This window comes from Papilio machaon, chromosome 7 (genome assembly GCF_912999745.1).
Source record: "Papilio machaon chromosome 7, ilPapMach1.1, whole genome shotgun sequence".
Classification (NCBI taxonomy): domain Eukaryota; kingdom Metazoa; phylum Arthropoda; class Insecta; order Lepidoptera; family Papilionidae; genus Papilio; species Papilio machaon.
Window position 1 is genome coordinate 5,951,463 of NC_059992.1, and position 17,600 is coordinate 5,969,062.

The 17,600-nt window shown below is 32.5% G+C and overlaps 2 protein-coding genes across 2 annotated transcripts; one reads left to right on the plus strand and one right to left on the minus strand.

Annotated features, from left to right (window-relative positions):
* The first annotated feature begins 1,278 nt into the window (after positions 1 to 1,278).
* On the plus strand, positions 1,279 to 12,916 carry LOC106714904 (coiled-coil domain-containing protein 170). The gene is made up of 11 exons (XM_014508027.2): positions 1,279 to 1,491; positions 2,448 to 2,537; positions 2,617 to 3,355; positions 3,900 to 4,072; positions 4,660 to 4,860; positions 5,343 to 5,486; positions 7,765 to 7,869; positions 8,216 to 8,383; positions 10,444 to 10,694; positions 11,376 to 11,573; positions 12,738 to 12,916. Exons 1-11 carry the CDS (start codon positions 1,414 to 1,416, stop codon positions 12,817 to 12,819), a joined length of 2,229 nt encoding a protein of 742 aa, XP_014363513.2. The 5' UTR covers positions 1,279 to 1,413; the 3' UTR covers positions 12,820 to 12,916.
* Positions 12,917 to 13,432: 516 nt separating this feature from the next.
* LOC106714882 (arrestin domain-containing protein 5) lies at positions 13,433 to 16,392 on the minus strand. The gene is made up of 6 exons (XM_045678742.1): positions 16,270 to 16,392; positions 15,295 to 15,429; positions 14,587 to 14,792; positions 14,175 to 14,342; positions 13,791 to 13,973; positions 13,433 to 13,559 (listed from the first exon to the last, which is right to left on the minus strand). Exons 1-6 carry the CDS (start codon positions 16,385 to 16,387, stop codon positions 13,470 to 13,472), a joined length of 900 nt encoding a protein of 299 aa, XP_045534698.1. The 5' UTR covers positions 16,388 to 16,392; the 3' UTR covers positions 13,433 to 13,469.
* Between the last annotated feature and the right edge of the window lie 1,208 nt (positions 16,393 to 17,600).

Consider the following 17,600-nt stretch of genomic DNA (forward strand, 5'->3'; position numbering starts at 1 on the left):
TTAACTCGATTATGTCTTAAAATTTGAAAATACTCAGTGAAATATTAAAAAAAAACAGTTATTAATGTCCATTAATGAAAATTACTTGGATTATAATTACTTCTATAGAAATAAAGAGACGATAGCCTAGTTTTAACATCCGACTTTGCTCAAATAGCAATTATAGGTTATAGCTCTTTCGTATCCTAACCTACAATTTTGATTTGCACATTTTTCTAGTAATTTTACTATTACTATAGTATTGTTTTGTACCATTTGTAACTTTGTGATCAAACATACCTCTAGCAACATAGTCACAGACTATATAAGTGTCTCGGACCTCAAATGATTGCCATATTTGGCTGAAAACTAGTTTTGTTATGTTTTTAGTAATACGTTGAAATAATGAACAATGTAAACTCTTTATAACTCATGGTTTATTGACAATTTTTAAATTTTGGAAGTCAATCTTGAATTTTTCAGTCAGATTTTTTTTTTAAATATTATTTTCCTAAAGCAAAAAAGAAATGTGACAAAATAAAGAATGTATTTCGGATTTTAAAAACACCCAAATTGTTACTTTATAATCATTTATAATTATAAATGACTGATGTTTTGAAGAGTTTACATTGTATCTAATATCTTGTAAGTAATTGTAATGAGTGATAACACTCGCTTTGTGTACTATTACTTTGTTATGTTGACCAGAAATATAAATACGCAGTATGGTGTCATTTGGGCTTCCTTTTTTGTGTCAGTTTCGGCTAAGCTTATACTAAAAGTATCTTGAATAAGAGTAAAAACCGAATTGTTGACGCAAACTGCAGTTTATTCTCTGGTCTAACTATACTTTTGTCTATCTATATAAGATTTATCTTTTTTTCCATATGATTGTTGTTTTATTTTCACACCCTTTTTCGATATGACGACCCAAATACCCCAACAGAACGCTACAAGACCAGAATTAAACATCAACTTTCCGAAATTAAAATACAAAATATGTTATTTCGTTTCGGGAAGACATTGGATGCGGAAGACCTATTTCCAGCAGTCGGAACACAAAGGCTATTGTAATTTATATTTTTTACGCTAGCAAAACAAATTTAAAATCGTAGACAAGTAATTCTTGGATAAAATTATAGAACAAAAACGAATTATTCATTAAAAACTAAGGTACTAGGACTGACTACAAAATGAACTAATTCTAGAACTACTGTTATTGTTTTACATTTAATGATTTTAAGTGTAGTTTTACAATATAATTAGTCTCAAATGTTAGCACGCAATGGCCACTTATTAGGCCTAAAACAATCTTAAGTACGCACGAACCAAAGCCGCCGAATCGATTTGCATGTTTACATCGCCGCTGTTCATAGCAACGCTCTTACTGTTTGTTGCAATTCGTTGTTGCTTTGTATTGTAAACTGAGTAGCGATGGCCGAGGAGAAAGATAAAGACGAAGCCGAAGACTGGAAGGTTTATGAAGCATTGTGTGACAAAAATCAAGACGAGGTGAGTTCCTTATACAAATACAATTTAAATTCAAAAAATAATTAATGTAAAAGAAAGTGAAATTTTCATTACTCACAAATTGTTTATTTCGCATTTACCCATTACTGATTTAAAAATAGTATTAAGGTCTTCGTCCATACGTTATTAGAGAAGCACTGTAATATTTGAATACATTACAAAAAACTAAAGATTTGAACGTAGTAAGCTTTTACCGTCCTTATCTTATTCTGGGGGTCTTATTACAATCTGAGACCGTTATCATTTTGACATGAATGTTTTTTTTTTGTATTTGATATAACAGATTCATGTATTAAAACGTAGTGTTGTATGTTATATGCTGCTATGATGATGATCAGCATACAATTCAAAACATAAACAGTGTCTACTTAATAAAAAAGTACGATGTCTTTCACGATCGATTATTTCTATATAAATTGGTTAACATCAAATTCTCCGTTCAATTATAATATTAATTAATGACCAAATAAATTTAAGACATTTAAGAAGTACAGCTTATACGAGGGATTAACTGCTCGTCTGTGTGCAGCAACGGCAAAAGTATTTTTACTCTTCGTGCATAAATTGCGGAAATAAATTAATGGACAAAGTAGCTATAAACTATGAGTCGAGGGAAATCCTTCCGCCTATCATGCAAATTACTCAGATATCGCATAGCGGGAAGGGCGGAAGGTAAACTTATACAATCGTATGAAAATATCGTGAGTCTTCAATAAACACGGCTTACAGCCCCAAGCACGCAACGCCTTGTCGAAATACGTACCAAGTACAATTATTGTAGTCTACCCCCGCACGCCATGCAATACCGTCTTCCCTGCGATTGAAAATTATATTCAGTTTTCGGGTTACATCTTGTATTGACTGCATTGCGTAAGTTTAAAAAATAAAAATTATTTATGTTATTTTTGCGTGAATTTTTATGAAGCTGTGTTTCACAGATGGATACAGATGTCGGTAATGATGTGATAACCGCTCTCAGGAGTGATCTGGCAGGACTGCAGTATAAACGAGACAAATTATTATCCGAAGTAAGTTTTTTTAAACCAATACTCTATGAGAAGATCTGTTTTTGTATTAAAGAACTAAACACTACACCGTCTTTTTTAGAACAGTGATCTAAAGAATCAAATGTTGTCGAGAGACCAACGGATTTTGGAACAGCAAGTTGAAATCGATCACCTGCGTGAGCAAAATGCTCGCCAAAATGCCATCATATCGTCTCTCAAGAAAAAAATTCAGGACCTGGAGGAGTCACAACGTAACTTACAAGCTTCGCAGGGCAGAAGCGACCTCACAATACAGACTTTACAAAGAGACAATCGATACTGCGAAGAGAAAATAAAAGACTTGGAGAAAAAGATACGATCGCTAGAACTAGAGTGTCATAATGAAGAACAACAAAAAGAAAATGCACGTTGCCAATTCCATGACTTGGTGCGTCGTCTATCTGTGGCATTGGAGTCAGATTTTTGTGATACTGCCCACACTCATTCACCTGAAAGCTTGATAGTAAAAGCAGCTGAGCTTGTTCAAGAGATAACGAGACTTAAAAATAAATGTATAAACACGACTGAAAACATGTCCACAATAGAACAAGATCTGAGAAGTTGTAGAGATAGCTTGGAAAGGGCCAATGCGGATAAAGATATCTTGCAAAGACAACTTTCTTCTCACTTACTCGATATTGAAAGACTTAAACAAGAGAAGGAGTCACTGGCGGTTCAGAATAGAGTGATAGAAAGAGAGCTTCACGAAGCGCGAGAGAAAATATCTCATTGTACGAAAAATTTAAATGTTGTAACTGACAACGTTAATCAAAATGAATCTTTAATCATACAACTAAAAGGTAGGTAAAGTATTTTTCAAAAATGTTGGCGGCCCAAGGATATCGGCGCGCTGCGCAGAGTCATCCTCCGCATCCCACTACGCCTCACTACACCTATTTTTTTGTGTCGCGCAGTGACTCGCGCAAAGCTAAGATGCGTCAAGATATCTGAAAATAGTAATACTAACTTTATTTCTCAATTTTCATCTCTTTTTCAAACTCTATCCTCAATCAGAAGTAGTTGTTTTTAGTAAGCATTCTACCTCTATCCCTTGTTAGTTCTACGTACTTGTATGGGTTCAACAAATTGGGTTCAATTTAAGTAATGTAAAGCGAGTGACCTGCAGTCAAACTGCGTAAGCAGTTTTGCGGGGCATGTAATATTTGAAAGTATAACTATGTAAGTGCAAATTTTCCAAAATAAATAAAAATAAATAAAATTTTCCGCAACTCCACGGCCTACCTACCTCTATACCGATAGATAGTAATGTATAGTATAAATGATTAATGTTCATTGTTTTCTTTGCTTTCGAAATTGTCGTTACTAAGATTTCTTCTTTTTCAGAGGACCTAAGACACCGCGACGAAAAATATCAAAAATTGCAAAGTGAATTTCGTAATACAATGGAATCAATTGCCATTCTATTAAGTTTACCGACGCGTTTCGTGGAAGCACACGAAAGCACAATCAAAGATAGGATTCGAGAAATTTTGGGTGAAAACAAAGACAAGTCTTTGGTATGTACATTTTACTATGAAATCTTAAATGAAGTATCTAAACATACAAATACTGCAATAAATTAAGAACACTAAATTATAATATGTTGTTTAAGGTAACTTTAACAGGTATTTTTTTGGAGAAATCTGCATCCAAGGTGCCTCCTACGATAACAAATTTAGCATTATAATTTTTCGTTTTCTTACTCATTCTCTTACGGATAATTTCCACATTCAAACTGGACTACAAATGACTCAAGCGTCCAATTTATTCCATTATCTATAGCTTTTATAGAATCTCAATAATTTATTCATTACAAAATACTAAGCCTAGGTAACGTGTTAATCATATTACTAGAATTAAACGTTTCTAGTTATTCAGAACTGGTATAAAGCCATATTAGTTACGGAATAGGAAAAATGCCATTATTCTATTTCTTTGAAGTGATTATACGGTACACACTCTTATTTTTTACTTAATAATTGAACTTTAACACTTTAATAATATTCACAAAGAGATTTTACCTCAGCAACATCTCTTTATATTATTTTTGCCAGCTCTTTCTATATCTTTTGGGATATTACGAACATAATGATAATGGTTGCAGCAAATAGAAGCTTTGCGTGACAAGCTTGGTATGGAATCCCAGCAATTAAGCAGAAGCGCCCACATGCATGAACAAGCCAACACCCGGGTTCGAATCCTAGAAGACGAAAGGAACATGTTGGAAGCGAAGGTTCACAAGTTGGAGTCAGAACTGAACGCAATGGAAATTACTAAGGATGGACTTCGTAAGGACAAAGCTAACGTTAGTTCATTTTACTAAAGTTAAAATTTAAAGTGCAATAATTTTAGAACCGTCGCCGTGGATTTGAATTGCCCAAAAATTTGTACAAAACGTGTCGTCCATCCCATTTTTCGTATGCGGATAAGACGATTTCCAGAGTTTAACAACATTTTGCTCCATACAAATCGACAGTTTGGATGGATGGATATTTGTTTTTGCGTAACTCCAAAAGAGCTCAACTTATCTCGATGAAATCGGCATAAATGTCATTGTCTGGAATAAAGAGTAGTAAGTATAGTCTGGAAGAACATATAGCTGACGAAATCGCCATCAAAAGCTACTTTTATTACGAATAATTTTTAAAATTCGAACTAAAAAAAGAAAGATGTTAAAAAGTAACATTGTTTTTATTATAAACGATATGTCATCGGCCAGTATACGGAAGGCGATGGAGCTATTAACTTTTTTTTTAGTTTTAAAAGAAAAGTATTTTATTGTTACAGTTTGTAGCATTCCTCGAGCGCTTGAGCAGAACTCTAAATATGGATGAGTTGACCCAGGATGTGGGCATAGAGTTGCACACTGAATCGATTATCCATCGCGCCGAGCAACTGGCGAGACTCGAGAGCGATAAAATCGTCGACAAGGTCAGTTTGCATATCACGTACATGAGAAAGGTTGGTTATAAAAACGTTAAAAAAATTCAAGCCGTTTAAACCGGATCGCGTATATGTCACATTGATATAACGATAATTTTTATTTATTGGTAGTACTAAGGAATTTCATATCTTGAACGATCTGACTCTTGAAGAAATAAATACTGCTTACAAAAGATATTTTTAAAAATTAAAAAAAAAACTTAGTTGTTATACGTAAAGCTGCCCAAATTACTCCGTCGTAGTACAAAGAAACAGAATTGTCTTTATTTTTGTAATGTTTAAAAAAGCTATCACACTTGAACAGGAGTATGTAATTTCAATTATGTCCGGAACATCTTTCTGGAATCGATTTAAGTTATAAAAACAACCGTATAAATTAACAATTATACCCGTAAGAGTTTAAAATTAATTTGTATTAAATTTTAATTGATATTTGTGGCAACAATGTTCAATGTTCACGCGGCAGTTGCATGATAAGTACAATTTTATACCGCTAGCTTGGAAAGGCATTGTCGGGTATTTTACCGCATATATTTTAATAATTATTGTAAATTGAAGCGTCTCGTGTAGGGTTACCACAATTTTTTTTAGAATTCGTATCTATACTAATTATAAAAAGAGGAATCATTTGAAAAAGATTGTTTGTTTGCATTGAATTGTCTCCGAAACTACTGAACTGATTTGAAAAATTCTTTCACTTTTGGAAAGCTACACTGGTCAAGCTACACAAGTGACATATGCTATATTTTTTACTAGTTTTTTGCATTGAATAGGCTCCGAAACTACTGAACTGATTTGAAAAATTCACTGTTGGAAAGCTACACTGGTCAAGCTACACAAGTGACATGCAATATTTTTACTAGTTTTTTTTTAATTATACATAGACGAAGTAGCTGATAACTGCTTGTCACAAACGTGAAAGGCGTTTTTATGTTTATGCATTTTTTATTCTGAAATAGTCCGGGTTGTTAGTAAGGTTAAATTAAATGAACATAAATGTAATTTATGTAGTTTATATTATGTACATATATTATGTAACGATAGACAACCCTAATATTGGAATGTGCGTCACAGATGTGTAGTAAAAATGACAAGTGATTTATTCTTATATGAATAAGATTACAACAATGAGCACAATCTAATTATATATAATAATCTGTTATAAGCTTATTAGGAATGGAAATCTGGGAAAAGGCCATGAAGGTAATGATGGAAATCTAGTTTTATAAAATCCTTTATAAGAAAGGTATTTGAACAGTAATTCATTTTTTGAAGATTTAAAGAGTCGCGTAGTAAACTCGAAATTATAAATACATAAGTTTCAAAGTGAGTTTCACTAAATATTATATTTGAATAACGGCACATAATCCACTTTTATAAAACGCTCAGTAAAATATTAAGTTGTATTTCGAAGCTACTCTTGTCTGAGCTTTAACGCATTATAAGTATTTATTAAGTATTAGTTACTGGTTTCTGAGTATTCAAATTAAAAGTCCAACTGAATTTTATTGCGTAATTGCTTTGATACTTTAGTTTAATTACTCTATTAGTAAAATCAAACTAATGTAATAATACCTTTTACGTGCTGTTTTAACATTTAAAACATCTGCATACCTTAATCATACCTCCTTCTTTTTATTTAATACTAAGTACCCCGTCTATTTTACTTCATATGTATATTTTAAATTCAATATATTTGTCTGTATAGATGCTATATTATGGGTACTACGGCACGCTGCCGCGCCTGCGCAGAGAAAGATCATTTCATGATTTGCCATATCTTAAAGAAGTAAGAAATATAACTAATTGGCATGATAATGTAGAATTGAATATACTATAAAAAGCTTCCAATATTTCCACAGTAATGCCTGCACTAAGTTATTGCAAATTAAGTAATAATAATTTACAAGTTATATTAACCTAAGCACTAAATAAGTATGCAAATATTTCTATCGTAGATAATAATTAGATAGCCGAAGTACCCAATTAAAATATACCGGATGTTGGTACATGAAATAATGTTATGTCAGCGAAATATTTATGTGAACAACTTAAGGTCAACTTTACATTCTCCTTTGCTTCTTAGAAATACTTTAATAAACGTATTTCACTTTTGTTCACCAAACACTTAAGTTATTTTAAAACACAAAATGCCAGTTAGATAAAACTTCGTCTGTAACAACGCTGTATGGGATGTGCTAAGAAAGGTATTCCAATATGTTATATGAATTGTACGAACGTATTCTTAACGTTTGATTTCTTACAGACTGCAGTCGTGTATCAGTTGCAACGTCGTATACGAATATTGAGGGAACAGCTGCAAAGAAAAGATTTACATTTGGATCTATTGAGACGAAAACTGAGTGTACAGGTAAAATTTTCAGATTACATTATTACACCTTTCTTTATAGTAGCCAATAGACTTCTCATAGTTGCCAATTTGTTTTGCGAAATTGTCACTATGCTTAAAGTCTATCCATGAAGTAGTATTTCTTCGATCGAACTGACATATTTTGCGTGGGATTTGACGAAGGCAAATTAGTGACTTTTGGGTCCAGAGTTAGGTATCTGGAGGAATAAGATCTTGCATGCATACTCGTTAATTAGTCGCTAAAGGAATTAGTTGGCTTAGTGTAAACTTCTCGAACTGAATCAACGTTAAGGGGGACTTAAAGTGGATTTAGTATGAGTCTTTGAGTGCGGCAATTAATGTGAAGGAGGAAAGTTCCCGCGTGCGCGCCGTGCTGCAGGCTGAGCGCGATGAGGCGGCGTGTCGGGGCAAGAAGATGGCGCGCCAGTGCGACCGTCTCGCCGCGCAGCTAGCGGATGCTCGAGCGCAGCTACGGGACCTCAACGCTCAGCTAGCTGATGCTGCAGAGTACAAAGTCAGTCACAGTTATACTTTAGATCTATTTAAACTAAAATGATGCACAGTCCACGATTGAGCCTTAAATACTCAATGCTTGACTGCTAGGTTCGTATTAAACGATCTTGTTCCCTTTAGTATTCACCCCTTAAGTTCTTGCTTGTATAGTTTAACTTAAAAATCACACTTTAAGCTCTCAGCTCAGTCGAAAGCTAGAACTCAAAATTAACACATATACGAGGTAATATGTAACTTATTAGGTGAGTTGAAGACATTATTTTAAAAAATATAAATTGAATAGGGAAATACTCGCAAGTAAATTAAATAGTTTAGCTACTTTAAATTCTCAGTGTATATTATATTAAATACAATAAGCTCGTAAAGTAGAGGGAGCGAAAAAGCTCACAAACCAGTATTCATTATAAAGGTCATGCGACTAGATTTCAAAGTAAAGACAGGCGTGATGTCGCCGGCGACCGCAAGTCAAGTGCAACGCCCACGCCTTCTTTACTGATGTGTGTTCACGTTTGTTACACTTCAATGATACGATGTTATAATTATCCCATGATTTATTAAATACCTTTTAACAATAAGTTAATTTCATTCAATAATTTCAAAACTAATATATCATTGATTTGTTGATTCAAAAGAACTATCTTTTTTCTATAATTCTAAGAGTTTATATTTTTTATGTCTATCTATATAAAGTATAAAATTTGCTTATAATTAAAATGTACTTTTGTCTTTGGAATACTTGTTAAAAATTTTATGTTGATTTTATATTAGTTTATTGGATTTAAAAGGATCATAGTCTAAGAAATAACTTAAACTGTATGCTTTTCAATAGAATTCTTTGTCGACTTTTATCTGGTCGTTACCTAAGTATTTAGAAATGCACACAATGTATTCTAAATGTATTGGTGCAATACTAAAATACTTGTCTTTCCTAAGCCAATGTAATGCATTTGCAATACAACGCTTAAATATCGCGATGTCATTCCGTTTGATCGTGAATTTTAAAACTCCTTTGTTGTTACCAAGTAACAAAGTAAAGACTGATAAGGTAAACCGCTTTTGATGATACATTTAACTAACTATTTAAATCTTGTTTTAAATTGGAAATTGTAAATTACTTTTTTGCACCAATATTTTTATGTATTTGGACACTTGATACATTTGAGAAACCTCACTCATTTGTTATAGTAATAGTTTAAAAACTACCAGGAAATATTGACGAAACAAAAACTCCCAAATACAAATTCAAATTTAGTTTTTTGTATATTTTAAAAGTTTTGGCCTAAAATCACGTGCACGAATCGTGATATACGTACATACGAAATGTCACTAAATATACATGATTCGTACACGTGTAATGACCAAAATAAGTCGTCATTTAATAGTACAGTACTAAGTACACGGATATAATCAACAAGTACGAGTAGCTCGAAGTAGATTTACTCGAATAATTGCTTCTCGAGGTCAAAATCATTTTCTTAATACAAACGTGATCTCATTCGAAGATTTAGTTGTTACAATTATTGTAAGTGCTTAGAATTTAATCAGATTAAAAAAATAAAGGAACCGATTACAGCGTATTTTGATCATGCAACCTTGTCTCATTAAATTTTCGATACTTTAAGGATAATAAAACCGTGTTATGTGTTGTCTTGTGTAACTAAGGGAAAATCTTTAGGTGATCTAGGTCAAGGGTCGGCCCTCTAGGGCGCCCTCGAGCTGGAATGAATAATAATAACCCTAGACTAAGTCTCCGTGTCTCAAGCCAGGGTCAGTCGTAGGTACACAAGTGACCAAAAGGGTTTACCGTGGGTTAATGTACTATAAATACCTTCACATAAAAACTTCTCAACTTATAAGTAGAAGTGAAAAATAAAAAAAACGACTCAAGAACCTTTTTTGAAGGACAACATAGTTGAGTATATTTTATTAAGATGCTATATTTTCGATATTCGACTTTGTCCAACTTTACCAAAAATATTTAAATTTAAATTATTTTCTTTTCTTTATTCTGATAGTTCTTTTCTGCACTTTGTCCAACTCATTAACGTTGAAATTCTCTAGATATCATCTCTAGAAAGAGCACGAAAAATAGAAGATTTAGAAAAGAAATTAGAAGAGGCAGATATGTTGAGGGCTCGTTACAATCGCAAAGTTAACATTCTGAAAGAACAAATTCGTACCACCGGCGAGACATACGAACAGGAACGAAATTCAACAGAACATCAAATCAGATTACTAAGGGACGACTTGGCCAGAGCTAAAGAGGCACTTGCGGAATGCCAGAGAAGAGAAGCACAGTTGACAAGTTTCAGGTAAATATATCATTTAATACAGTTCCTATTCTAGATACTTTGACAAAGTTCTACCAAAGAGAACTGTGTTTTGGCTAAAGTCTACCGAAATTGCAAACTATATCAACAACACTAAAGAAAAATGATCTTTATATATAAGATATATGCATGTCATAAAGTTATATTAGTTTTCAGCATTATCCTCAGAATTTAATGCAAATATTTTTAATTTTTAATTATCTTTGATTAATAATTTAGAACATTGATAAATAATCATTTCAATCAGTTGACATATAAAATTATTAATAGGTACTACATACTAGTAAATCATTTTTAATATCTTCAAGATAAAGTGAATAGGGTCATTGTAACTGTCACAAAAACTCCGCTACGATCGAATACAGTTCATTGTCATTACACTGTGTATTGCTATTTTTAGATAACTAACAATCGTTCAGTTTTTTCATTATATTGGAAAAACATCGAGATGAGATAAACAACTACATTCTTAATATTTAATTTCAATAATTTACCTTTTAAATAAAATCGGCCTTTAAATCTAAACATACAGAAAATAATCTTCCAATCAATTTATCGCCACTAAATTCATACTAAACTCTACGTCGTTGATTTCTGATTTTTTATAACTCTTAAACTGCAATTAAAAATATCGATCTTTCATACAAAATGTCTTTTTTATAGGAATTCAATCGCCAAGCTTCTTGGCATCTTAGTACCGTCGTCTGTAACGGACTTCGAAATGGTATCCCGTCTTCAGAAATTGATAGACGCTCACCATGACTTTACGGTAGTGTCTCGTCGCTATGACGACCCGGCTTTACTGCGCGCTGCCTCCCGCTCCCCGCCGCCCTCAAGGTGCAGGACTAGAACTCCTGACAGGCAAGTCATAGTATCTTTGCATAGGAACCCACTCGGATAGATTCAACGCAGTACCTTAGTGCTTTGGATATATAATACTAGAATTCCTTACATAGAAGTTATATTATGTGTATATAAGAGCACACACATATTAGCTAAGGCAAAAACAAATTGCCTTGCAGTTAAGAAGATGTACAACTAGTCTCCTGAAAGATAAATATGTACCATCATTTGTTGCTATATTTGCGCTTAATATGTCTTTTTTTAACTATGATGTTTGACATCGTGATAACAATCGTAACATACTTGTGATATCTGTGTTATTTGTGATTTATTAACTTTGTGCTTATCTGTTCACGAGACTTGATATTGGATTATGTTTGAGTTTGAAACGCTTTTGAACTGTCTAAAGACTGTTATCATAAATTTCCAATCGTTTGTATAACTATGAATAAATTATCATTGTTTAGACGTGTGATAATTATTTATCACAAGAACGTGTTCAAATAATTTGCTTTGATTATGATTCAATAATAGAATTGATTTAAACAGCCAGGTGGGCAGCGCCGGGGAAAGGGACAACGTAGGCGCAGTTACATTAACAAGCCTGTTATTACCGCAAATTGATTTTTACTTTATAAATCCAATAGAATTATTACTTAAGGAATTAAAAAAAATATATTTTGTAGCTTTATAATCACTGCAAAGTTGTATAGTCGAACAAAGATATCTGGCTTGGTGACATAGGCGCTGCTATCTCTGTTAGTTCTGTCACAAAATATATAAAACCTACTTAGACACAGAAAATGCCATAAAAGAAATAAATACAAGACAGTTATAGTACAACAGGAATCTTGTAACATTTTATTTGACATTGACAGGGTGACGCTACTGAGCTGTCATAATTTAGTTTGACTTATACCCGCCGGGTCAGATATCCTTGTCGGCCTATAATAATGTTTGGCTTTTAAACTGTGACCGTCATTCAGTTATTATGTTTGAGATGTACATATATCTAAAACACGAAATAGATTCATGAGAAGCCTTTAAAGCTGTAGATGCTATACAAAACTAAGGATAAGAACTAATCTAAGAATAGTAAGAAAGGTTGTTTTTGTACTTGTGTCATATATTTTTCAAGAGTTTAGAGATTGTTTAGAGTACATTGTAAAATAAACCACGCAGGTCTCTCCGGTATGACGACTCGGGGTACGCAGACCCAGGCTTTGACTTGGAGGACGAGGTGTACAAGCGCTCAGGCTTGTGACCCGCGCGCCGGCGAGCACGCTTCTAGCCGCCGATCATCACCTTCACTTCACATTGCCGCCTTTTAAATTAGGTCAACATATTTACAAAATACATAAAAATGTGCACTAAATTTAATATTAAGCTGATTGAAGATTATTTTAAGTAATGTCTTGTCTTGGTTGCTTTATTTATTTAGGTTACTATAATAATTTACTTTATACAAGGACGGTTCAAAATAATTTATATTACAAATTCTATTAGTAGTTGGAATGGTTTTTAAGCTATTTTCGTTATCAAAGAATTTATTTTATGTTTTATGAAGTTTTCCATAACGTTAAGTAGAATTCTAAGGAAAATAAAGTAATCAAAAAATGACCCAATTTCTTTACATATCAGGTTAATTAAAATATTTATGATCTCATACCGTACTTTTAATACAAACGTAATTAACTTAAAACTCATAGTCATTACTTGGTAGCTAAGGGAGGCCCTTAGTATAAGAAATCTTAACTGAGAAACCTTAAGCAACCATTAGACAATTCAGAGTGTCTTATTTTATAGAATATTATTAAAAGTATTAATAAATATAATGCACTTAATTATGTTAAGAATTTAATTATAATTTGTTGTTATGTAGTTGTAGTTTTTATTTTGTATTTTCTGAAATATTTATGTACCGAGATGTTGTACAGGAACAGTTGTTATTGTTACAGGAATGTCTTCACATAATGTTAAGTGAAATTTAAATATCACCTCAACCTGAAAAATACAATAAAATCATTACTCATTAATTACATATGTCGCATTAAAAAACCCAAGATAATGTTATTCATTCTAAATTTACTGTTTAGTTATTTGTTTGAAACACGTAAAACCAATCGAAAATTTTCTTGTTTTAGGTTATTATATATTTTGTTGAAAAAATTATGTCTTTGGTCTTTTAGGTTAAAAGTAGTAAGAGGTTATATAATCTTTTTAATTAGTACCAACCCTTAACACGTAGGATATTTTAATCATTGGATTAGTTACGTTAATACTAGATGACACTGTTTGCGGCACATCCATAAACATACGGCAGTACTCTTTCGTTTCATTACAAAAATCGCTATGTTCCGTTTTACATATTTTCTTCTCGTCGTTTGCGTAACCAGCGGTAACATTGTACTCAAGTTTCTGAAAAAAAAACGCATTTTTTTTCTCGGAAAGTTAAAAAATTTTATTCAAATCGCCTCCATTTCAACAAATCAAATCAAATTTCTTGTCCAATTTTACATGTTTCACAAATTATTATCTTTGATGGTATTCGGTTTTGTTTCATGCTTTTGTTTATAATTTGTTAATTTCTCAAGCGCTTTATATTTTATACTTTTTTACCTGTATCAATGTGACGACTATTTTACTTATTTTTGCTTTTTTGTCATTGCTGATGTCTATTCCAAACGGCAAGCTTTGTTTCGGCGCAAAACATCTATATGTTTTAAAATATATGGTCAATGTTCCAGAAGTTGCGAAAGTTTTGTTCATATCGTACATCATGGCCACCTGCAAAAACGATAAAAAAGATTGTACTGGCACGTCATATAAAAAAAGATAATTTTAGACAATTCTTTCACCAATAGCAAACACCAGAAACGATGAAATAAAGGTAGAATAAATTGTTTTTATATACGTCCAGTGCTGGGGTAGAAAAATAGATATTTACTTCTGGAAGTACTTATAAATTAATAAAAAAGATTATCGATAATTTTTTTTTTATTAATTTGAATTCATACATTTTAGTTGTTACCTTGTTTTCTTCTAAGTGATTCATATCTACTCTACTCATCACAATAAGCGGAACAATTTTAATCTTCGATTGACAGCATGTTGCTTTACACATTATTTTAATATAATACGATACTGTAGCTATTGAACTTTTGAATGACGATGGTAAATCATTGGGAAGGTTAAAATGGATTTGATAGTTGTTTATTCCCGGTCTTATTTTTTTACCTAGAACAAAAACAAATGTTATATTTAACAGTGGTAGACGCCAGGAACAACATCTGTTGCACGCATGGGCCGGTTCGCCCGTTGAAATGCACGACCTCACAGAAGACAGGTGAAGTGGAAGTAATTACGCGGTTGGTATGATGAGTGTGCGTTCCGGAAGCCTAATTTTAGGATTCTTTGCCTTCCCATCGCTTCCTCATAAGAAAGGGGTGAGAAGGGGAAGGGGATTTGATGGAGAGAACGCATAAGTAGAGAAAATATTCTCTTTCTGTGCGTCCTCTTCTTCGATTAAAAGAAGGCAACGCATCTGTAATTTCCGCGAATTCAAGTGGCCGATAGCTCGTTTGCCATGTTATAATACAAAAAAGGCAGAAGATAAATTTCTATTGACACGATCCCGCCCTGTCTTTTTTCTTTTTTACCTATATTCTTCCCACATAATCAACTTTTAACAAGTTTTTATTTGTTTTGATACTTTTTTTTAAATATCGAAAACATTTACCAGTTATTTCGCTAAATACGTTAATTCTGGTGTCTAAAACTTTCCTTTTTTCCTCGTATATTTTCAAATAAGGCACTGTAGGTGTTATTCTTGACCATCTTGCTTTACTTATACCTATTACTCTGAGTTCCACATCTGAAAATCAATAAGATGATCGTATAAATAAAATAAATTTAACATAAAACATATTTTGTATCAATTTGGAAAAAATACTCAAAGGAACATTATTAAAAATATTGACTTCATTTTAAATTCTATCAGCGTTTTCTAATACTGTTGAGTACTATGCCTAATGGTAAGCAATTAACGCCAGTGTGTATTTACTTGAATGTTTGATGTCGAAACATGTGTCCTAACTCCTAACCTATACAACACTGAGTATTCTTCAAGGAAACGCATTTGACGCCAAATTTTTAACGCTTTAAGTTGTACTTCTATTTGTAAATATTTTTTTACAAATCATAAAATAATAATAGTTGGCTAGACTTGTGACCTGGTGTCACATTATGTTTAATAAGACATTATTATAATTAAGAATAAAAATTCATTTTGTTTATATCTGATTAGAAATTAGCTGTGGTCAAATCTGACATCTTTCATATCCAATTGACAACGTTAAGCCAAATAATATCGACTAAGTGTGGGTTTCCGAAACCTAAATCCCCTTTTAAAACATATTGTTATCTCTGTCTCACAAACCAACGGTAAACAGGCTTTAAGTATACTTTTACTGCGAGACTATTGTCCACTTGTGCATCATAAATAGAATGTACAAGATAATTTACTATGGCCTTCTGCAACATATAAAAGAACAGAAAAATACTGAGAGAAAGCGATCAACTATAACTTGGGACTTAAGCTCCAGTGATCTTTGCCTCGGTTTTGTTAAATAACAATTCAACCTATAGTTGCAATTGTCGCATACTAGAACTACTTTTCAAATTATACATAAATGATTTAAATAAAGTTGTTCACATTTAATTTTTTGCACTTTTTTAAATTCCAACGTCACCGATCCGGTCACCACGTCGCCTGTGTACAAAATACCACTGTCGCCACTATTAATTACAATATTACAGTTCTCCCACACCATTTTAATATTATTATTACTATATTTTAAATATTAACATTTATAATATTATTAAGATTACAGAACACTTTCACACTATCGACCGGCATAGTATTTATTTCATTCTATGTTATCGAAAGATAATTTTGTTATTAATTTAGATAAGCTTATCTTGCAATTCTATACTTATTTACTGTTTAGTAACGTACGCGTCTTTAAATGTATACATCTAGAATTACATCCTTCATAGTATTGACATATCAGTATTAGAAATCAAAAGACAACATTAAAACAACTTAATCACTAATTTAAGATCTTATGTGAAGATTGTTAAACTGCCGGTTAATGATTTATTGTCAAATTTATTTGATTAACGTATCTTACATATTTGTTATTGATAAATTTGATCGTTTATCTGGTGCTTTACAGATAAAATAATAGTTTATAATTACTAACAAAATCTCATGTGTTCACTATTGTTAACATATACATAGTGTTAGGATTGTTGAGGGTAGCCACACAAAAAAAAGGTTTTATAAGGAAGCGTGCGCTGCTGCTCGAGGCAGTCTCTTTCCAGTCTCTCTCCATCCGTCATTGCGGAACGTCTGACATTCTTGTTACATTTTTGTTTACGTTCGGTTTGAGTTTATACTACAGCGAGGATTATTATGAAGTAGAGTTAAATTCATTATTTCGCTGTTAGTTTAATTCTTTTAAAATACTTTTGCATCAAATATCTAACATCAGAAGTGGGATAGGATCCGCGTGATTCTATCCACTTTGCTCACTCTGTCTTTGTGTTTGCATTTTCGTAAAAAATAAATGCAAAGAGAAAAATGTCAGATCGTTACCGTGATCATAATAATCGTCGTAGTAGTAGCAAGTTGAGTCGATATCAAAGTCGTACCAGTGTTCGCGAAACAAGGGTAGCGTGGACCAAGCCGTGTATTCTGCATGGGAATATGTGAGTAGTGAGGCTCACGCGCTGTCTGTGTATTTCACAGCAGAAAGGATTGTGGACGCGATCTATTCAATTTGTACTGCGGTAAGATCGAACCAATATTTTTATATTTCAAGTTTTGATGCCAAATAAGTCAACATCAGACTTTTCAATTAATTTAAAGATGTGTTCTTTACTAAATACTGAATTTGAATACCTCGATCAGTTTATTAGTGAGGGTCAGGTAAAGCCGAGTCGTGGCAAGATTTAACACGTTACATGCCAACATGATTTTTT